Source organism: Bos taurus, chromosome 26, assembly GCF_002263795.3.
Source record: "Bos taurus isolate L1 Dominette 01449 registration number 42190680 breed Hereford chromosome 26, ARS-UCD2.0, whole genome shotgun sequence".
NCBI lineage: Eukaryota > Metazoa > Chordata > Mammalia > Artiodactyla > Bovidae > Bos > Bos taurus.
Window position 1 is genome coordinate 18274096 of NC_037353.1, and position 22906 is coordinate 18297001.

At 50.1% G+C, this 22906-nt stretch overlaps 1 protein-coding gene across 1 annotated transcript in view; it reads right to left on the reverse strand.

The window, feature by feature from the left end:
- SLIT1 (slit guidance ligand 1) overlaps nucleotides 1-22906 on the reverse strand; it is a 172041-nt gene that overhangs the window by 1767 nt on the left and 147368 nt on the right. The window contains exons 26-35 of the mRNA XM_002698413.7: nucleotides 16074-16237; nucleotides 12442-12566; nucleotides 12064-12161; nucleotides 8619-8758; nucleotides 8348-8441; nucleotides 5501-5638; nucleotides 3975-4212; nucleotides 2221-2351; nucleotides 1575-1729; nucleotides 221-509 (exon numbers count right to left, since the gene is read on the reverse strand). Of these exons, the coding sequence (XP_002698459.1) occupies nucleotides 221-509; nucleotides 1575-1729; nucleotides 2221-2351; nucleotides 3975-4212; nucleotides 5501-5638; nucleotides 8348-8441; nucleotides 8619-8758; nucleotides 12064-12161; nucleotides 12442-12566; nucleotides 16074-16237 (1572 nt within the window). The remainder of the gene's footprint in view (nucleotides 1-220; nucleotides 510-1574; nucleotides 1730-2220; nucleotides 2352-3974; nucleotides 4213-5500; nucleotides 5639-8347; nucleotides 8442-8618; nucleotides 8759-12063; nucleotides 12162-12441; nucleotides 12567-16073; nucleotides 16238-22906) is intronic.

Sequence of the window (22906 nt, forward strand, 5' to 3'; positions counted from 1 at the left end):
CTGGGTTCGATCCCTGGGGTCAGGAAGATCCCCTGGAGAAGGGAATGGCAACCCACTCCAGTGTTCTTGCCTGGAGAATTCCATGGACAGAGGAGCCTGGTGGGCCCCAGTCCATGGGGTGGCAAAGAGTCGGACACAAGTGAGTAACTAACACTTCCTCACCATGGGGAAGTGGAACTTTTGGGGGAGGGAAGGGAACCCACAGGTGGGTAGGGCTCACTTGTGGCCATGGCAGGGGCCGTCGGCTGGCTGGTCACAGTGCAGGCCCCCCCAGCCGGCCTCGCAGTGGCACACGGGCCCCGGGGTGGCATTGGGCTGACAGATGCCGTGCAGGCAGTAAAGTTTCCGGCAGGGCTCGCAGCCTGGCACCACGCCTGGCTTCATCCGTGTCTTGGTGAAGTCCTGCAACTCGTTGTTGATGTACAGGTTTCGGATGCAGCCATGGAAGCTGGTGCCATTCAGGATCTGCCACAGGCGGAAGGCAGCCGAATTCACATCCACCGGCATCCCTGGGATGGAGGGGAGGGGTCAGAGCTGGGCCGCGCTGGGCTCAGACCATGCCCAGCACCCCACCCTGAGGTCTGCTAGGCATCTCTACAGTGTTCCCTAGTGCCCTCAGCATCTGTCCCCCAGTCTCTGCAACCCAGAGCCAATGTTTCTTTTGCCACCTTAGAGGGGCCAGACTCCCTTCCCAGGAGAAATGGAAAAGCTCTTTTCCTTATGATCAGCTGACAAGAGATGCTCTGGGTGCCTGAGCCTGGCCACCCTCATCCAAGGCTCCTGCCCAGAAGCTCAGCGTTTACCTCCCAGCAGCGAAGGACTTGGGCCTCGAACTCATGTGTACAGCACTTTGTCACCCACTTTCGTGGTCATCACTGCACAGCAACCCTCTGACTTCAGAGCTGCTGAAACCCCTTTGATTTCCATGCTCAGTGAAATTGCACCACTAGTAAACAGCAGAGCTGGGATTAGCATCCAAGACCCCATCCCTCATACCTGTCCAGAGTCTCAGCAAGGCCCTGCACAGCACTGAGATGGCCCCGCTGCAGCTAGAAACCTGTCTCGTCTAGACCTAGAAACGTTCTCAGGTGCTGGGTGGGGTCATCTACCCGCGAAGCCTGTAAGCCCCTTTGGGAGGTCCCCAGCTGATGCAAGGAGTCTACGTGTGGAACTCCCAAGGGCCCTGAGAATGGACCCTGAATGACCAACAAGCCCCCTTCTGGCCTAAAAGCAAGAGGAAAGGTGGCTGCCATGCAAAAGGTGGCTGGGAAAGGCCAAGCCCCCTCCCAGGCCAGGCTTCAGGTCCAACCCACACTTCCATCCTTCTTGGTCAGTCTGGGTGGGCAGCGAGCAGAGTGGGCTCCAGGCAAGGAGGACAATCCACCTGCAGCTTGGCCATTCACTAGGATCTCCCCACCCCCACTGCCACCTTGGAATGTCCTCCACAGGACAGTCCTGATCCTGGCAAGCCTCAGGCCAGAGGGCAAGAGAGGCCCCACCTGGAATAACCACCACACAATGGGGAGGCCCAGGGAAGGCCGGCTGCAGCTCCAGCCAGGCCTGCAGGTCCTCACCTCCCACATAGAGGGGGGCGTCGCTGTTCAGGGTGTAGTGTTTGCCGAAGTTGTCCATGGTCATGGGGCTGCCGCCATCGATGGAGAGATTAACCATCTGGTCAAAGGTGACCAGCTCAACTGTGTGGAACTGCCCATCGTTGATCGTCTCAGTGCTGGAAGAAGACGAGGTGTCCCCACCCAACGGAATGGCCTTCAGTTTGACCCGTCCCTCCCCAGTCACTTCCCTAGAAAGGCCACTGGTCCAGCACCTGCTTCCCAAGAAACCAAATCTCTGAGAGAAAGGACTGTGGAAACTCAGTGGCCTCTGACCTGGTCCCTCATGTTCCCCTTCGGGGGACTCTCTTGGGAAAGCTGAGGAGTTTGGGGCAGGGGTTTCCAATTAATCAGCCTTCCCTCCCCACTATGGAGCCCCCGGTGAGGTGGTGGTGAGATGGGGAAGCTTGGGACCACAGCTCAGGCCCCAGATCCTCAGACCCAGTGTGGGACTGGACCCAGTGGTTTGAATGCCATTTCCACTTGAGCAGCCCAGATCTCTGGGGATCCTGATAAGCACCTGCTCTTGGCCCAGAAGACCTCTCTGTGGCAGCAACACCCCCGCCTCCCCAGCCCTTGAGGGCAGCTGGTGGGCAGGAGGAAGCACTACCTGTAGATGGCGGAGCTGGGGTAGCTGCCCGGGTCATAACTGACACGCACGTGGCCCTGGTAGAGCTCCACCGCAATGTGGTCGTTGTCCCCATTGTACAGCAGGATTCCATTGTCTTCTGCCGTGGAGACCTATGGCAATGGCACTTTCTCTCCCACCCCACCCCACACAGCAGCAGCACAGGCTGGCGGGTGGGGCAGAAGGAGGACCCACCATTAAAAGAGAAATGCGGGCGCAACTGTCCTCCCCTGCCTGAGTGACATAGCCTTCAGCGGGTGCTGACCCAGGCTGGGGTCCTCTCTCCCACTCCCCGTTCCCCCAACCCCACTAGAACCCCATCCACTGCCAATCGGCCATGGCCAGGCAGGGGAGGACAGATGGGCCAGCTGAGGCCTGGAAACTCTGCGCTGGGGGTATATAAGAGCTTGGGACCACCTGCCCAGAGAGAACAGTTAGGGTATCCTGTTCTGTGTGCCTCAGGAAGCTGCCTTGGGACCCGGATGGAACCTATAGAAAGGACAAATTCAGAAAGACTCTCAAATAGCTAGGACAACCGTGGAAGCAAGCACTCATCACTGGAGCCATGCAAGCAAAAGCTGGAGTTGTGCCTTGGGAGAGAGATTCTGCTGTGATGATGCTGTAGGAGCCACGATGGTTTTTTCCTGCTCTGTCCCTCTTCTTGGAAAGATGCTGTCCCCCTGGTTTGTAGAGCTGACACATGGGCCAGTCTGGTCCAATCATAGTACCCTGTCCCCGCTGGACTCAGTGATTGGTCCAGGGATGGGCAAGTAGCCTGAGACAGGCCAATCAGCAATCTTCCCTGAGGTTGCTGACTGTGGTCCAACTCGAGTTGGCAGAGGAGAGCCAGCAGCGGGACAGCAGGCTAAACCAAGCCTCTCCAAGGATGTGCCCGAGGCAATGGCTGGGCCGGGTTTCCATGAGCTTTATTTTGTTGAGCAGTTAAGTTAGCTGTGGTCTTGCTAGTGGACGATGTGAGTGGACAGGATTTTGCAGAGGAGATCATGGGATGGAGAGCAGAGTGAGCATGTTTGAGAGGCTAAAAGGTTATGAGAAAAAGGAAAGCGAAGAGGACAAATGAAAGAGAGAAGAAAGACATGGAGGTTGGGATGTGTGTGTATGTTTAGTCGCTCAGTCGTGTCCAACTCTGCGACACCATGGACTGTAGCATGGCAGTAGGGACAGGGAATGGAATCTGGGGGAAAGAGATGACTAAAGAGGGCTTTAATTTTTTTATCATGTGATATGCAATACTCTCCCTGCCCCAAGAAATGTTTAGCAAACAACGCTGTGGAAGTGGGACTTGCTTTTCTTTCCCTCAACATAATGATGTTCTGAGTGGAATTTAAGACATGGAATGGCAAAATAAGGGAACACAGGGCTAGCTGTGGCCAGATTCCAGCCACATGGAGAAAGCCTGTCTGCAGCCTTGGAGGCTGAAGCTGAGGAGTCATTGAAACAAGAGATGGTGGGAGGGGATCCGCCTAAGTTTGATTTTCTGGATCCAGTCACCCATGAGACTACCTCCACCCCTGCCCTTCTCTAAGACTGGTTTTGTGACCCAATAACCTTTCCAACTGTGCTTAAACTAGTTCAAGCTGAGATCTTGGTACCCACATCCATAGAATTTTGGCTAACAGAGTCCTCCCCACTGTCTTGATGATGCTCTGACCTGAGACCAGGGTCCCCTGTTGTTCTCTGACCACCCTCTATGACCGGGTGCCCTGGGAACGCACCTGCAGCGTGATGTTGGCCCGTGGCCAGTTCTGCAGGTCTGTGAACTGCAGGTAGGTGTCCCGATCCACGAAGTTAACACTGAGCAGCTTCTCACATTCAGGGCCGCCAAAGCCTGGGAGGCACTGGCACACGGGCCCGTTGCCCTGGTCCACACAGTTGGCCCCATTCTGGCACTCAGTCCCTTCACAGGGGCTCCTGGGGCCAGGTGGTCTGGGAGGGGTCTCACAGAGCTGACCACTGAGAGGGAAAGGACTCAGGTCAGAGAGGGCAGGAGCAAGGAGGCATCTTCCTTTCCCACAGTGCTGGAGAGAAACTCACTAAACATCTTGGGACACTTGCTTTAAAGCAATGGAAGATGCTCCTAATTGAACATTCCCTGTGAGAACTAAGAGCCAAAAGGATGCTGAGAAATGAGGTGAGAAACAAGTGTGGCCCCTGGACCAGCAGCATCAACATCACCTGAGCACTTGTCAGGGATGGAAAGCCTATTGCATCTGGTTTTCAACAAGATCCCAGGTGACTTGTGTGCATATTGGCTTTAAGAAGCACTCCGTGCTCACATTAGCAAACTCTGGTAGCAGGTTTTACTATACCCACTTTGCAGAAAAGAAAACTGAGACTTAAGACACAAACAAAAGAGAGAAGACTCTGTAGCATCAAATATGCACAACAGCAAAAAAATAAAAGTAGAAACAACTCAAATGTCTATCAACAATGAATGGATAAACAAATGTGGTATATCCATACAGTGGAATAGTATTCAGCCATTAAAAGGAATGACATTCTGATACATGATTCCATATGGAGAACCTCGAAAACATGATGCTAAGTGAAAGTCAATCACAAAGGACCACAGATTGTTGATTCCATTTATATGAAATATTCGGAATAAACAAATCTATGCACACAGACATTAGTAGGTTGGTGGTTGCCTAAAGGTGAGATGGAAGAGGGTTGTGGTAACAGATAAGTGTGGAGTTTCTTTGGGGTAATGAAAATCTCCTAAAATTGATTGTGGCAATGGATGCCTAACTCGGAGATTACACAAAAAAGCCACTGAATTCTACACTTTAACTGGGTGAATTATATGGTATATAAGTTATATCTCAATAAAACTGTTTTTTAAAAGAAGATATAAGCAGAACATGGGAGGTGGGTGACCAGAAGAAAGGCAGGTGCCCTTCCCTCCCAACCTCTCAGAGAGGCCAAGATGCAAAAGTAAGTGACCTTTAATGGCCTTTAATGGCCTTTAATGTCTTCAGGGATTCACTGGGCAGGTAAGTGATGGAGCGCTGCCCAGTCATCTGTGCCCACCTCCTGCTCCCTCTGTCAGTCAGGGCAGGCACCCTCTGCCTGTGCTCTGAGCCACTCAGTAACTCTCCCTAGGCCACACAGATGGTGACTGGCACAGTGACAGTTAACTCTCCCAGGCTCTGCCGTTACTCTTGCCTGGGGGCTCCTGCCAGCGCCCGAGCTGACGGCTAGGAGACGTCAGTCACTCTTGGCGCCTCCAGAGGCCGCTCACCTGTAGCCCTGAGTACAGAGGCAGGAGTAGCCGTTGGCTTCGTCCACGCACTGGGCCCCGTTCTGGCAGCGGTGGTCCCTGCAGTCATCCTGCTTCTCGGTGCAGTTGCCACCTGCGTAGCCTGGCGCACACTCGCACCTGGGTGGGCACAGGTGACGGGCATCAGCCCACACGCAGCCCGGACCTCAGCCGGGAGTCTGGGGCCCCGGGGCTGTACACATGACAGAGAGCCTCACGGTCCTGGGGGCCTGTGGAGTCCCCCAGCAGGCCACACAGAGCCCTAGATGTCAAGATGCCACCATCCATCACGGGACCCTTTACTAGTACAGGATAAGAGCCTGAGGGGGCTGCAGGCAGGATGGGGGTGCTCTGGGCTGGGAGAGTGGACACCCCATGGCTGGAGGAGATAGACACGTGTGGAGCACCCACCCTCAGCACCAACAGCACATCCAAGGTCAACCTTCAGCCCCTCCTCAACCTGCCCAGCAGCCTGTCTCCTGCCCCCCAGTGCACGGCTCTGAGTCACATACGGCTCATCCATCCCCCTCCCCCAGCCTCCCAGCTGCACAGGCCCAGCCTCCTGAGCCTCAGTCGGGCTAGTGCTCTCCTCCCCGTGACCTTCTGGCTCCAGGCCAGTTCCCAGCTTCCCAGCTCACACTGTGGCTCACTCCTCTCCTGAGTCAGTTCACATGTGCCAACTATTTGCCTATCAAATAGAGAGTGTGCCCTCCACCCTCTTCAAACACGACCTTGCCTGATGCTCCCCATCCTGCTTCCCCCATAACAAGTCGCTCCGTGGTCATACCTGTCTCCACGGGCAGCAATCTGCACCCTGCTACACTTCTCTGCCTTCACGCCTGTTGACTCTGGAATACCCTCCCCTCTCTCCCTGCCTCGATCCAGCCAGGCCAATAGCTCATCTCCTCCAGGAACCACCAGTAAGCAACCCTTGCCAGAAACCCTTCCAAACTACAGACTCCACAGCTCAACTGCACAACCTGGCAAGTAAGTGCGCCTGTGTGATTTTTAAAAATCTCATTTCCAGTGTTTTTCAAGCAGTAAGAAATACCTTTTACCCAGTAAACACACACACACTCCTCTGAAACCAGTTTTATGCCACAATACACTCCTTACTATATAAAAGGGTATGATGTCTGATATTTTCTATTTTTTTTTAGGTTAATCTTGGTCCACCCAACTGATTATAGTCTATTACTGAGTGGGTCTTGAGCCGCAGTCTGAAAAGTGTGACGGTAGCTATGTACACAACGAATTCAATGAATGAATGCATACTGAATACTTGGTAGGTTCCAGGTACAATGCCAGGCATAGCTGAGTGCCTGGCAGTTCCCACCTTCCTCCAAGACAGGAGGTTGAGTAAATATGCACTGTATACCCACTGAGTGCTCCGTCTCTGTGTTGTGAAGGACTGTCTCAGCAGTATCTGACTGACAGTGTGCAGTCCTGCTTCAGTCCACCCTCTGAGGTCCAGTCTCTCTGAGGAGCAGGCATGCCACTTGCTCTGCCATTGCTTCTTGGTCTGCTCTGCCAAGCCCACCTGCTGGCTCCACCAGGAGTGCAGCATCTGTCCACTATCTGGATAGAGGCTCCTGTGCAGCCCCTTGACCTAATATCTGGGCCTCAGTGTCCCCCAGCTCTCACTTCCTGCCCATGAGGCTCTGGCAGCTCCTACTTGGCTAAGTCCCTGGGGGACTCCACCCCCTGCCCTGGCCCGAGTGGCTGGGGTTTGGTCCCTCAGCCACAGACCTGAAGAAGCCCTACCACCATGCTGCCCTGACAGGTGGAACAGGGTCCCAGAATTGAGACCTGTTGCAAAACTGCAGATGGGAGCAACATCTGAAAAACCCATGATCTTCACATTGCAGTCTGCCGGTGACAAGTACTTCTACATAGGCCAGTAACGATGATGGTGACAACAGGCAAGGACCCCTATCCAACCCTCCTGAGGCCAGACAGGTTTTGAAATTTGGGACTTTTTGGATTTGGGAATGGTAATACAATGTTTCATTAGTGTCAGTCGCTCAGTCGTGTCTGACTCTTTGCGACCCCATGGACTATGTAGCCCACCAGGCTCCTCTGTCCGTGGAATTCTCCAGGCAAGAACACTAGAGTGGGTTGCCATTCCCTTCTCCAGGGGATCTTCCTGACCCAGGAATTGAACTCCGGTCTCCTGCATTGCAGACGGGTTTTTTTTTCTTTTTACCATCTGAGCCACCAGGGAAGCCCCAGTACAGTGTCTATAACTGTGTATTATGAAACATGCCAGTTGAATCTGGGGTGGCCCCTTAATTAAACATGCTCACATTCTACTGCAAATGCTACACATATTCCCTCTACATGGGATGAATGGTGACTGTAAGCAGCCTCCTATCAGTGCAGGTTTTAAAGCAAATACATTGATTGGATCAAATTTTGCTATCAAACGGGCATTTGGTTTTCAGAGTTTTGTGCATTTTGCAATTGGCAATGAGAAATTGTGGACCTTGTCTAGTTCTTTATTGAGTACTTTTCAAATGTCAGACATGGAGGTAAGTGCTTTCCATGCACTTGCTTATGTAACCCTTCCAACCACCCCAGGAGGAAGCTTCTGGTGCACCCAGTTTGCAGATGAGAAAACTGAGACTCCGAGTGGTCAAGCCACCCATTCCAGGCCGTGATGTAAACTCAGGTCTGTCGGATCATAAATACCAGCACCCTGCCCCTGGCTCTGACTGTACAGCCGAAACCAACCCACCTGACAGGTAAGGAAACAGGCTGGGGAGGGCAGAGGGGAGGTGACGTGGTGGCCCATGCCCTTCCCTGGCCCCAGAAATGGGCAACACTGACCTGGGCCCATCGGGGGTGCCCACACACTGGGCCTCATGCTGACACGGGTTCAAATCTGGAGCGCAGAAGTCCACCAGCAGCTCACAGGCCCTTCCTGGGGAAAAGATGGGGGGAGCAGGAGAGAAGCTGCCCCCTGAGTTCCACCAGGCGGCCAGCCCAGAAGAAAGCTCCTGCAGGCACTGAGCCAGGGCCCCAGCCTTCTGCCCATAGGACCAGGCCTCAGGGCACTGGGCCTCCGCTCCCCTTGACCCCTGAGCCCTGCCACGCTTACCCGAGTACTGCAGCGGGCACTGGCAGGTGTAGCTGCCCACGCCGTCCACACAGGTGCCCCCATTGGCACAGGAGTGCTCCACACAGTCGTCCGTGTCTACCCCGCAGGTCGGCCCTTCAAAGCCGGTGGGGCAGGAGCACCTGTGGGGAGCAGGGAGAGGTGGGTGGGCCCACAGCCAGGGTGACAGCCTTCCTGAGGCACTGGTGTAAGCCTGTGGCCAGTAGTCAAGAGTATCAACCCAGAGTTTCGGTCCCTACTCTGGATCAGGCCCTTGTTAGGTGCTGAGGGTCAGCGGTGACCAAGACCAGCCCTGTGCTCATGAGATCACTCAGTCTAGTGGGGGTGATGACAGGGAGACTGGCGACCAAAGGAGAGACTGAGGACCAGGATGGTGCAAAACTGATGCTGGAGAAGGTGGACAAAGGGGCAGAGGTCACCTAGCTCCTCCCTGGGGGGAGTGGTCAGGGCAGGCTTCCTGGAGGAGGTGGTGAGTTAGCTAAGGACTCTGACAGGGGAGAACAGGAAGGAGAGGGAAGGCAGTGGGGGTAAAAGCCTTGGGGAGAGAGAGCCTTACAGTCCACCCCCAGTTTCCTCTATATAGTTCAGGACTTGAGGAGCACATATTTCAGGGATGGGGTAAGAAGAGGGCTGGGGGGTAAGCAGGAGTCCTGGATATCAGTCATCTTCAAACTGGGGTACACTCCCCCCCTGGGGCAACTGTGATATTCCAAAGGATTTGCGGGTCACAGAGGGCTGAGCAATTAATTTCCACAGCTTCAAGTTCTGCATGAACTCCTCCCTTAACTGACCTGCCCCAGAGCTCCTGAAAGGTGCACAGGTACCTATCCCGGCCTGAGTCAAGGTGGGCCATGCCTGGGGCCTAAGATCCTCTGGTGCCAAATAAAGGGACAGTTAGGGATACTGATGTTTCCAAAGTGAAGGAACAAACGCTTTTGCAAGTCAAGAGGTTTCCAGTTCTGTGCATTAAAAAGTAATTGAAGGAAGACCTCATGGAACTATCAGCAGATAGAGCATTAAAAATAATTTTTGATGACCGATCACTCTGGGTTTTTGATGTATTAACTTGGAAGGGTTTCAAGTAACTGAGAGACATGGCTATAATAAAACTCCTAATCCCACTGGTTTATTTATGTGAACGAACATTCTCAGCATTTATAGCCATATATATATAGAGAGAGAGAGGGAGCGGGGGGTGCTATATATGTATTTTAAAAAGGAGTAGATTGGCTGCTAAGCCCTCTGATATTCCATAATATTCATGTCTGGACATAGGAACCAATTAGGAGGAGAAAAGGAAGCCCATCCATACACAAAGCTCCATCTATCTCATTAAGAGATATAGTCTAATAAAATGTTACTTTTATGTGTAATAATTATCAGTCAAATTTTGGAAAACAGTTATGTTGTTCTAATCAACTGTATATTATTGGTCATTGTAATGATAATGCAAAAGAAACTTTCATCAGAGGTTTATGGGGACAAGAAAGAAGTGAAAAAATTTTCCATTTAAACTTATATACCCATGTTGGGGCAGGAAGGTATGACAGGGTGCTGAAGAAAAGCCTCTCTAACATGAAAACATATTACAGTAGAAGAAAAAGTCAGGGAGGGTGGCGGTGAGGGGAATAAAATGGAAATACTAGTTTGAGAAGAAACACAAATGACATGAGACGTTGCAGCTTGCTCAAGAGGAGCTCCTTCATGTGATTTTAAAGTCACATGTATGCCTGTGGCAGATACATTTTGATATTTGGCAAAACTAATACAATTATGTAAAGTTTAAAAATAAAATAAAATTTAAAAGAAAAAAAAAAGAAAAGAGATAGGCAGTCACAGAATACAAAAGAAAAAAAAATAAAGTGATTTTTCACTGAAGAATGAGAAAAGAGTGATTTAAAGGATGATAGCTTTATTTTTAAGTGTTAATAATATGTGCAGTATCCTGGAAATGACCTTCTTTGCAATGAAAAATTAAATTTACCATGAAAAATTTTAGCTGTCACTTAAGAATGCGTGAAGCAGTTTGTAATTTAAAAAAAATCTGTTTGGGGGAGCAGGTATGTGAACAAAAAGGTGTGAAGCCTGTTTCAGGGTGTGTCCTGGAATTTCATTCCCCCTGCAAGATTGCACGGGACACCAGAGAGGTCTGAAGCGGGTTAAGGGGATCTCAGCTAAGTCCCCTCCAGTAGGGCTGGGGATGGATAACAGAGGAGACCCTTGTAAGTCTCAGGGTTGGGAGGTAACTCAGGGAGGCACCCCCTTTCTACCAAAAGAACCCTTCCCACAGCTCCCCACTGTCTGTAGGAATGCCAAGTGTGAGGGGCTACCCTCACAGCTGCACCCCTCCTCCATAGACATGCCCCCAGTAGCCTAGCCAATGAGGTGGGGGCTTTGATGGAGCTTCTGCCAAGCCCAGAGGAGGTCAGAGCCTATTGTAAGGATGCTGTTTCCAAGGCGACACCTGCCACGAGGCCATTTAGCGTTTTCTTTTTTACATCTGGTAATTTGGGTTTGCAGAGACAGGCTGACCATTCCTGCCAGTGGACTTGACATCATTTTCTGAAGAGTCAGTTTGCTCAGCTGGCAAATTACTTTCAGCAACTAAATTCTGTGTGCTTCTTAGAAAAACTCTGGGTACAGGAGAACTCTGGGAAGATGGGGGGCTCGAGAGACTCTGGAGGAGCAGGGTGAGTGGGGGGCTCGCGTGGCGATGTCAGCACTGGGAGGACTTGCAGGATGAGCTGTGGAGGATCTGGGTGAGGTCCAGCCCTTCACTGAGCAGTGGGGAACCTGTGCCCATGGTGCGCGCAGAGTGACCCACGAGCTGGTGGGGGAGACCCCGGAGGGCGGGACCAGGACTTGCTCCCACCTGTGGGCAGGCTTCCCCAGCCCTTCCGGGGGGCTCAGGTGGAGGTATGGTCCTGAGGAGCTGGCTCAGGGCCCTCCCTTCAGACACCGTTGGCCCAACAAGCAGGTGTTTGGCTTCAGCTGGAGGTTAATAGAAACGATAGGAGTTTAAAACGTCCCCAACTGCCTCTTGGCACTGCCAGTGCATATGCCCTAGGCAACAGTTCCCAGTGCCATTGGAGGACTTGCCTGGCACCTGGCAAGAGCAGGGAGAAGCCTGGAGCAGGAGCTCTAAGCCCAACCCCGACCCAGCCTGCTGGGTGACCTGGTCATCCCCCAGAGTCTCTGTGCTTCCACTGTCTGTGAGCGTCGGGGGCTTGGCCTGTGGGGGCGAGGGGATGGTGTGTGGAGAGGCCTCTGGCTGTGATCTGGAGTGAATGACTGCTCCCCCTGAGCCTGTCCCCCCATCTCCCAGACTGCAAGGGCCCTGGGCCATCCCATTCAGAGGAAGAAGGCTCCGAGGTCGGACCCATCAACACCCTGCCCACCAGGGTCTAGCCCCGGACAAGTAACTCACGTGAAGCCAGCATCCTCGCCCTCCTGTGAGCGGCAGGTCCCACCATTTCCACAGGGGCTGCTAGAACAGCTGTCCAGGGACACCTCACAGTCTCGGCCCTGGGGAGGAAGACAGTGATTGAGGCGGGGCACCCCAGGGAGACCCAGGGGCCAATGAGTCAGCAGAGTCAGCCAGCCCCCTCAGCAACTCAGCCTTCCTGTCCCGGGAGTTACTTGTGTACTCATGCACGTGTCAGGTCATGATGACACACTCACTTGGGCTCCTGCTCTGAGCCAGGAGCCGCCCTGGCCCCCGTGGGCTGACCAACAGGACAGCCCCAAGCCTGCCATACCGCGCCCTCGAGCAGACCCCCAGCCTCCGACTTCAGCCCGCACGCACCTTGTAGCCGCTGGGGCAGGCACACCTGTACCCCACAAGGGGGTCATTGCGGCAGGTACCCTGGTTCTGGCATGGGCTGGACAAGCAGGGGTCACACTTGGCCTGGACAGTCAGGGTGGGGGGACCTAAGGCAAAGGGGAGCGTTAGTGCAGTGGGGAGGCAGGGGAACAGGGCTGGGCAGAACCCCCCGCCCCGACCCCGGCATCCTGGCATGCAGGGACGCATGGTGGAAGCCCTCTCCCCAAGGTTCTTGCCCCTCCCTGTATTTCCTCTGGATCACGCTCACCCTCCCTCACATCCACCTCTCCAGACTCCGGACCCTCCTCTGTAAAAACAGAGTTTAAAACCCCCCTCATGGGGCTGGAAGGACTAAATGAGATAATCCCAAAAAAGTGTTTCGCAGGCGGGTGTTGGATAGTAAGGAGCTCCCACGTGGCGGGCAGAGCAGGGGCATCGGTGTGAGAATGTCATGGTCACGATCATAGAAATCAGCTGAGGTTTTCTCCATCCCCTCATACCCTTCCACAGCAACCACCTCAGCCCAGTCACTTGCTGGCCTGGACAGCAAAGGTGGCCACTCCAGCAGAGAAGAGATCTGGCTCTGAGAGGAAGCCACGCTTAGGAGGAAAAATGTCCATCGCCTAGAACTTGTTTCTCTCCAAGGCTGAACAGGGAAAGACCCTTTCCTGTCTCCTCTCTGGCTGCAGGCATGACCTTCTCCAGCCCCTTCAGGACTCACTGGTGGTGAAGGGCTTGAAGGTGGGTGAGGAGCCAGCAGCCAGAGCTGGGCCCCTATGAAGAGCATGAGGACCTCACAAGAATAAATAGTAAGACCAGCCAGTTAAGTTAGGTTTCCACTTCAGAGGGGCTTCCCTCATAGCTCCATTGGTAAAGAATCTGCCTGCAGTGCAGGAGACCCTGGTTTGATCCCTGGGTCGGGAAGATCCCCTGGAGAAGGGATAGGCTACCTACACCAGTACTGTTGGGCTTCCCTTGTGGCTCAGCTGGTAAAGAATCCACCTGCAATGCAGGAGACCTGGGTTCGATCCCTGGGTTGGGAAGATCCCCTGGAGAAGGGAAAAGCTACCCACTCCAGTATCCTGGCCTGGAGAATTCCATGGACTGTATACTCAAAGGGGTCGCAAAGAGTTGGACACGACTGAGCAACTTTCATTCGCTCACTCACTCTATTTCAGACTCTTTCTAGAAGTAGAGAAACATTAGTTCCACTGAACATGCATGAGTTTGACTAGAAGGAGAAACACTTTCTGGTAACAACTGCAGGGGAATCCTCATGGGTTACAGCTGGGGCTCTGTTTCTTGATCCAGGTGCTAGATACCTCAGACAGTCAGTTTAGTCACTCAATCGTGTCTGACTCTTTGTGACCCCATGGACTGCAGCACACCAGGCTTCCTTGTCAATCACCAATTCCCAGAGCCTACTCAAACTCACGTCCATCATGTCGGTGATGCCATCCAACCATCTTATCCTCTGTCGTCCCCTTCTCCTCCTGCCTTCAATCTTTCCCAGAATCAGGGTCTTTTCCAATGAGTTGGTTCTTTGCATCAGGTGGCCAAAGTATTGGAGTTTCAGCTTTGGCATCAGTCCTTCCAAAGAACACCCAGGACTGATCTCCTTTAGGATGGACTGGTTGGATCTCCTTGCAGTCCAAGGGACTCTGAAGAGTCTTCTCCAACACCACAGTTCAAAAGCATCAATTCTTTGGCGCTCAGCTTTCTTTATAGTCCAACTCTCACATCCATATGTGACTACTGGAAAAACCATAGCTTTGACTATACGGATCTTTGTTGGTAAAGTAATGTCTCTGCTTTTTAATATACCGTCTAGATTGGTCATAGCTTTTCTTCCAAGGAGCAAGCATCTTTTAATTTCATGGCAGCAGTCACCATCTGCAGCGGTTCTGGAGCCCAAAAAATAAAGTCTGTCACTGTTTCCATTGTTTCCCCATCTATTTGCCATGAAGTGATGGGACTGGATGCCATGATCTTAGTTTTCTGAATGTTGAGTTTTAAGCCAACTTTTTCACTCTCCTCTTTCACTTTCATCAAGAGGCTCTTTAGTTCTTCTTTGCTTTCTGCCATAAGGGTGGTATCATCTGTGTATCTGAGGTTGTTGGTATTTCTCTCAGCAATCTTGATTCCAGCCTGTGCTTCATCCAGCCCAGCATTTCTCATGATGTACTCTGCATATAAGTTAAATAAGCAGGGTGACAATATACAGCCTTGACATACTCCTTTTCCGATTTGGAACCAGTCTGTTGTTCCATGTCCAGTTCTAACTCTTACTTCTTGACCTGGATGGGTTCAATTTGTGAAAATTCACTGAGCCTTTCATTAACTATCTGTGTAATTTTCTGTTATGCATGTTGTATTCCAATAAAAAAATTTTTAAAGGAGATTTCTTTTTATATATTATTTATTTACTTTTGGCTCTGTTTTGTCTTCATTGCTACACGGGTTTTTCTCTTATTGCGGCAAGTGAGGGCTACTCTTCCTTGCTGTGTTCAGGCTTCTCGCTGCAGTGGCTTCTCTTGCTGTGGCGCAGGGCTCTCGGGCATGCAGGCTTCAGGAGTTGCGGCACGTGGGCTCCGTACTTGTGGCTCTAGAGCACAGGCTCAGTAGTTGTGGTGCACGGGCTTAGTTGCTTCGTGGCACGTGGGATCTTCCCAGATCAAGGATCAAACCTGTGTCTCCTACATTCGCAGCTGGATTGTTTACTGCTGAGCCACCAGGGAAGCCCCCAGTTAAATTTAAACACACACACACACACAAACCTCTCATCAGTACCAGTCCCAGACCATTAAATAAATACTGAGCAAATATTTCAACATAAATTGGCCTGCTCCCCACAGCTGCCAGCCAAGCCGCAGACCGGACCCTTCTGAAGTGTTGCTGCTGTGATAGCATCCTGCATGCAGGGTGGCCTGGGGCTTCCTCATTAACCTCTGGCTGTCAGTTTCATTTCTACTGGTGGTCTGTGAGCTTGTGGAGGGCAGGGGCCGTGCCCCACGGCCTCCAGTGCCCTTCTGCAGTTGTACCCCTGCATACAAGCCAAGCCTGGGGCAGCCACTCAGCCACTGCCTTCTGCTCGGCAGGGTTCCCTTGGCCTTCAGTCAATCAGTCAATCAATCCCCGAGCCCGTGTTTACAAATGCCCAGGGTGAGGTGCCTCCAATCACACCAGGCCCTGGATTTCTAGAGATGTCAGGAGGGTAGCAGCTGGGTTCAGTGCCCAGGGGTTTAAGCTAATTGCTGAGCACAATTCCTACCAAAGGGAGGCCTGAGTGCCTGTACTGCTGGGAGGCTTGGAGCTTCCAGAAACACTGCTGCTATTTTTATTTTCCTTACATAACCCAAGGGAGGGATTAGAGCCCTTACGGCCTGAGATTTTCCGCCTGGCTTTTTTTATTTTTTTGCTTGTTGTATGTCAGGACAAGAGGGCAGTCATGCTAATAAGCAGCAGGGGCCACATTCCTGCCATCTGTCCCCCACCCAGCCAGTCACCACAGGGACACAGAAGTGACGGGAAGGTCCTGCCAGGTTGATGGGGAAGCAGGAAGTGGGGGGATGCAACCCCGTACCCGCCATCCCTTCTTGCACTCCTGGGCTCACCTTGGCATTCAAACTTCTTGGCAGGCGTGGTGAGGAGCAGTTTGCCTTCCATGTCCAGGGGCCCGGCACAGCGGGCAATGCCCGGTTCCTTGTAGCCTGTCTTCACCCAGCTGGACAACCAGCGCAGGTGGCAGTCACAGTACAGGGGGTTGGCACCGATGGCCCTGGGTTAGAGAGGAGAGAGGAGCAGACATTACAGCTTCATGGAGTCCTTCACCCATTGGGTACCAGATATCAGACATTATGCCCGGAGCTGGCAAAACCCTAAAAATCCCCATTCAGTGAGCACTAACCATGTAGCCAGGACAGATTTAAGTACTTTGCACCTGTTATCTCGCTTAGTCCTCATCACACCTTACTAACCCCGTTTTACATGTTGAAACTGAAACTCAGAAGGTGAAGACACTTGCCCAAGATGCACAGAGAAAGGGGGGAGGTAGGATCTGAACTCAGGCTGTTGAGGCCAGAGCCTCTGTCAGCACCGCCTCCAGGGTGTACCAGGGAGAGAGGAACCAGCATTTGCTGCTGTGATGAACCAGCTTCTCCCACGTTAGCGCATCTAGTCCTCTCATCAGCCCCACAGTATAAGCTTTCTCTTCTCCATCTCAAAGATGTGGGAACTGAGCCTCACGTGGAATAAGTCATTTTCCTGCAGTCACACATCAGTGAAGCACAGCCCCCTGATCCAGACCTAGAGCTGTCTGACTTGAGAGCCTATGTTATTTTTAAAAATATTAATTAAATAATTATTTGACTGCGTGAGGTCTTAGTTGCAGCACTTGGAATCTAGATCCCTGACAAGGGATGGAACCCCGGCCCCCGGCATGGGGAGCAGAGTGTTAGTCACTGGACCACCAGGGAAGCCCCCTCTTTTTTTATAAGCCTATCCTCTTTAATTTTTCTCTTCATTTTCAATTAAACAAGAAGTGCATAAGCATATTCTCATTGTAAATCATTTTCAGACATGGCGCACAACAGTCTCACTTTAAACGGCATTGTGAATGTCCTCAATACCACTAAATTGTATTCATTAAAATGGTTAATTTTATATTCCTTGAATTTCACCTTGATTTTTTTAAAAGGCACATTCCTGTGTGACTGATGGGAATGCAAGATGGTAGAATTCCAACAGAGGGGTATTGCCTGATACCTAGCTAGCTAGCAATACAGTTGCCTTTTGACCCAGTAACTGTTTCTGGCACATCTCACAGATCTGTGCCTGCATAAGTGTGTAAAGGCATCTGTGCAACAGTATTGATCTCAGCATTGTTTGTAATAGAAAGACGGGAAGCCTCCCGTGTTCATCAGTGGGGGAGTGGTTACATAAACTACAATACATCCTCATTACAAAAAAGTCCACTGTCCCTGCCAACCACAGGACCCATGGTCACAAAGTCATCATACTCCATGGGTAGCCTTCCAATCCTTTCCCATATTTACACATACGGTCGGTTCTTCATGAGAGAGAGATTATATCCATCCAGCACACACAGTCACTGAGCAGCCTGCTTCTTGTCACTAAACAGCATGCCTTGGAGACCTCTTCAGGTCAGCTATATGGATCCACCTCATTTTATCAAACTGCTTCAGAGCATCCCAAAGAACGGACACTTCATAGCTTTCACTGCCAGACACTCCAGTTGTTTCCAGCAGCAGTGAACACTTTGTCCATGCCTCTCTGCAAGGAGAGGCCGTTTCTCTAGAACAGATGCCTAGAAGGGGGTTCATGTCGCAGAGGAAGGGCACGTAAAATGGTCACAGTGAAGTGAAAGTGAAAGTCGCTCAGTCGTGTCCCACTCCTCGGGACCCCATGGACTACACAGTCCATGGAATTCTCCAGGCCAGAATACTGGAGTGGGTGGCCTTTCCCTTCTCCAGGGCATCTTCCCAACCCAGGAATCAAATCCAGGTCTCCTGCATTGCAGGCAGATTTTTTACCAGCTGAGCCATAAGGGAAGCCCAAGAATACTGGAGTGGGTAGCTTATCCCTTCTCCAGGGGATCCTCCCACCCCAGGAATTGAACCAGGGTCTCCTGCATTGCAGGCAGATTCTTTACCAACTGAGCTAACAGGGAAGCCCAAAATGTTCACAGCCAGCCTCCAAAAAAGGTTGTAACGACTTACACTTGCCAGCAGGGTGAGGGGTGTGCCCACTCCCTCGCATCCCCACACTGACACTGACACGGGGCACTGCCAACTTCTTAGGCTTTGGCCAGGCTGGTGGGCAAGCTCATAACCCTCTGACTAAACCACAGTGAGAGATTCAGAGATGAACAAGACATGGATTTGGGGGAACAAAGGTTGCCAGTGGTCTTTGAGCCAGCAAACAGAAAAACCAGAGCCTCGTATCTGAAGCTCATTTATATCGACATTATTGTGAAAACATAAGGCTATATATTGTTCAGGAGAATGAGCACATCTATTAAGCACCAAATGGATGCATTGTCGTTTTCCACCCGTGTCTGGGCAACACAGAGGAAGCGGCTCCCCTGGCAATGCGTGGGGTCTGATAAAAGCAGCAGTGACTCTGAGCAGGAATTCCCCCAAATAGCACAGCTGATGACGGCCCTTCCTATAAAGCAGGCTCAACAGTCTTGGACTCTGGCCCCTGGCGCAGCTGCTCACTGCCCGGGTGACCTTGAGCAGCTCACTTAACATCTCTGGGGCTCACTTTATGATTCGATAAAGAGCCTGCAATCTGGAAGGGGGAGAAAGACAAGCACATCAAGCCTGAAATGGGTGCCGAGGGAATAATACAGCTTGGAAAAAGAAAGCCAGTTCAGCTTTGACGTGTATTTCACTTTTTCTGTTCTGATTTGCTGACAGCATCCATCCTGGCTAATAGGACAAGGCAACACCTTCCTCTTTTCCCTGAACACTGCCAGGGCTTCTCAGAGGTAGAGGAAGTTCAGACACTTCGATTTTCTGAAGCTCCATTGGGTTAAGAAAATAATAATAAAGACTTAGAAAAATAACAGGACTACAAAACAGTGGTATATTTAAAACATCTATATTCACCAGACTGATATTTTTAATATAGTATGAGGTAATGTAATTATGCTATTCAAAAGATAAATATAGAATTTATTGAAAGTATTTTTGTACCACACAGCAGGAGTGTGTTCTGCTAATGAGCCATGAGGAAGTAGAGAGTTTATTCTGAAGGGCTTCTTCTCTCAGTCTTGTAACTCATTTAGAGAAAAAGTCCAAAAGACTAAATCTAAAGCTGTTGTGAATGTGGAGGCCGTTGACACATCTTAGGATGTCACAATTCCCAATTCCTGCATAAATCCTCCCCATAAATGGCAACAAAGTCATGCCCTTTTCAATTCTTCATATATATTATATAATATATATGTATATTATTCTCTATTTTTATATATATTATTCTCTATATTTATATATATTATTCTCTATTTTATATATATATACACAATATAGAGATAATAAAAGCTACCAAAGTCACATACAAAGCTATTGAAAATTAGGCATTCTGGCTTGACCAACACGTTTTACTTGTTGCTATACAGAGCAGATGGTGAGCGACTCCTGATTTCAACATTTCAAGCTTTTATTTCTCCAAACACTATTTTTTTTTTCTGACTACTTTATTAGTTCGAGTAGTTCACTTTCACCTGGAGTCCATTTTTCCCAATAAAATGACTGTGAACTCCCAGGGCGTGGACAGCCACAGGCCCTGCTGAGACCAGTGGGGGGAACAGCCAGGCCACTCATCAACCCAAAAGGACTGTGGAGTCAAGTCCATCCCCCGACAAAAGCATGAACAACCCTGTGCTGTTGATCTTTGGTTTAACTTGGAAATAGTTGAAATAGTAGCTATTTCATCTGTTTGTGCCAAGGCCCGCTGGGCTTCTTCTATTAACATAACCAAGACAGAAATAGGCCTCCTATGACAGAGGTGCCAACCATAGAGTTTAGCATAGACTAAACCTTCAAAATCTCTTCACCTGAGCTAGTCCTCCTCCCAGGAAATTTCTTCATGTGCATCCCTGCCTCCTTCTACTGGGATGAAGCTCCATGAGAGCAGGTGTCACCAACCCCACATGGCACCTGAACCAGCAGAACCCCCCCCCCCCCGTTTGCCGGATGAACCCCTGCCTATAAGCGGGAGAAAAGCACAAACCTCAGTATGAAAGCAAAAGAAACTAAAAAATAAAGGAATCATCTACCACTCCATAAATGTAACTAATTTAATTTTCATCTATTCCTTTCTAGCTCTTGTGTATATATATATATATATATATATACACACACACACACACACACACATCACTGAAATCAGAGTATACCATCTTCTTTATTCTGTGTTTTCATTAAATAATAAAGTACAGTGTCATAAATACTATAACTAACTACTTGTTATTTTGTCATATGGGCATCCCATGATTTACCTAATCATTTCATATTCACTTTCCACAATGAATTTTTAATGAACTCAGAAGTCTAGTGTTCCCGCAAGTATCAGATTAGGGGCAACAAAATGCCAGATTATAGACATGAAGGATGACATTGGGGAGCCTTGCCACAGGATTTGGCACATAGCGAATATTGGCTGATGGACGGATGGATGGATAGACAAATGGAGGAAAGACGAGTTAACTGTAAATATCCAAGTGGACAGCAGCAGAGATGTGCGGGCAGTGACGAGCGCTCGTAACCATGACAGCCTGATTATGGTATGTAGTTAGAACGCTCGTGGACATGAGAAATAACCTGTGTACAGGCAAGGAAAGAACCCGAAGAGCTGAATGAACTGTCTGAGGTCGTGCTGCAAGCTGATGGCAAGACAAACACCTAACACCACATCCTGGTTCCTACTCTAAGTTCAAGGGGGTTAACTAGGTGGACCTCACCCCCACACACCCTCAGCCCACCCACCCGCCTTGTGTGTTGCCAGTGAAGAGGAGAGGCCCAGGTCAGAGTCACACTAAGAACAGAGGGCACCTCTGGGAGCCAGGAACACTGGATGCTAACTCTTGGGCAAACCCTGACTTGGGACAGACCCATGGGCACCTCCTTCCCTTCACACGGCCTGTGGTCTTTGTGAAGCCCAGAAAGAATGCAGTGAGTCTGTGCTATCTGTTTCCCATTCCTTGACCCCTTGTACTTGCTCACTTGCAGCTTCTCATGCAGAAGAAATAACAGCTACATGTGTGCACATGCACACATATTCCACTAGCATTAGATGGGCACACACCTGAACACAAACATACGTACACTTCTCAGGCTGCTGCCGAGTCCCATTTGAAACCCTGGGTATAGAGGGAAGAATGTACTGACAAGGTTGCTTCATAATAATGGAAAATTTCTTCCACATAGATGCTATTTTAGGGAGAAATAGGGCAACCAACAAACATATCTAATTGGTAGTGCTAACACCCTGTTCTGCAATTACCACTTCCACTGAGCTCTACCAATTCCACTGAGCTCTACTTACTGTTTTGTGTTTTTTTTCTAACAAGTTAGATCTGGATCTGGCTTCTAGCCTGATATCACTGTTTTCTCAACGTCTGAATTTATAGATAGGCATGGGCTCAAAATCTGGCTTTGCAGCTTCAGGTCTTTGTTCACACAAAACATATGTTGTCTTCCTCTTGAATCCCCCTTCCACCTCCCTCCTCACCCCATCCCTCCAGTTGTCACAAAGCACTGGCATTGGGTGTCTTGCATCATATATCAAACTCCCACTGGCTATCTATTTTACATATGGTCATGTGTATGTATTACAAAGCAGAGACATTACTTTGCCAATAAAGAAAGGTCCATCTAGTCAAGGCTATGGTTTTTCCAGAGGTCATGTATGGATGTGAGAGTTGAACTCTAAAGAAAGCCGAGCACTGAAGAATTGATGCTTTTGAACTGTGGTGTTGGAGAAGAGTTTTGAGAGTCCCTTGGACTGCAAGGAGATCCAACCAGTCCATCCTAAAGGAAATCAGTCCCAGGTGTTCATTGGAAGGACTGATGCTGAAGCTGAAACTCCAATACTTTGGCCACCTCATGCGAAGAGCTGACTCATCTGAAAAGACCCTGATGCTGGGAAAGATTGAAGGTGGGAGGAGGAGGGGATGACAAAGGATGAGATGGTTGGATGGCATCACCGATTCAATGGACAGGAGTTTGGGTAAACTCCTGGAGTCAATGATGGATAGGGAGGCCTGGTGTGCTACAATCCATGGGGTTGCAAAGAATCGGACACGACTGAGCGAATGAACTGAACTGAACTGATGTTTCAATGCTATTCTCTCAAAGATTGTTTGAATCAGTAAATTTCAGTTGAAAATGGAATTGAGAATTTGATATATCATTGCAAAATACACATTTTGTTCTTTCTCTACCCACAAATATGTTACAATGTCTGAATGTTCTTTTTCAACAGGAGAGAGGGGACGTATGTACACCTACAGCCGATTCATATTGATGAATGCAAAACCCATCACAGTATTGTAAAGTAATTACCCTCCAATTAAAATAAATAACCTTTAAAGAGGGAAAAAAATGTTGTTTATTTCCCTTTGGAAAAGCAAAGCCTCTAGATTTTGAGCTGAGGGCAAGATCAGAACATCCTTGGGCATGATTCAGTTTTCACAGTGAAGGAGGAGAGGTAAAGCCCAAGCAAAAGAGATGGGCTTCCCAGGTGATGCTAGCAGTAAAGAACCAGCCTGCCAAAGCAGGAGACAAGAGATACAGTTTGATCCCTGGGTCGGAAGATCCCTTGGAGGACAGCATGGCAACCCGCTCCACTATTCTTGCCTGGAAAATCCCATGGACAGAGGAGCTCGGCAGGTTACAGTCCATAGAGTCACACAGAGTCG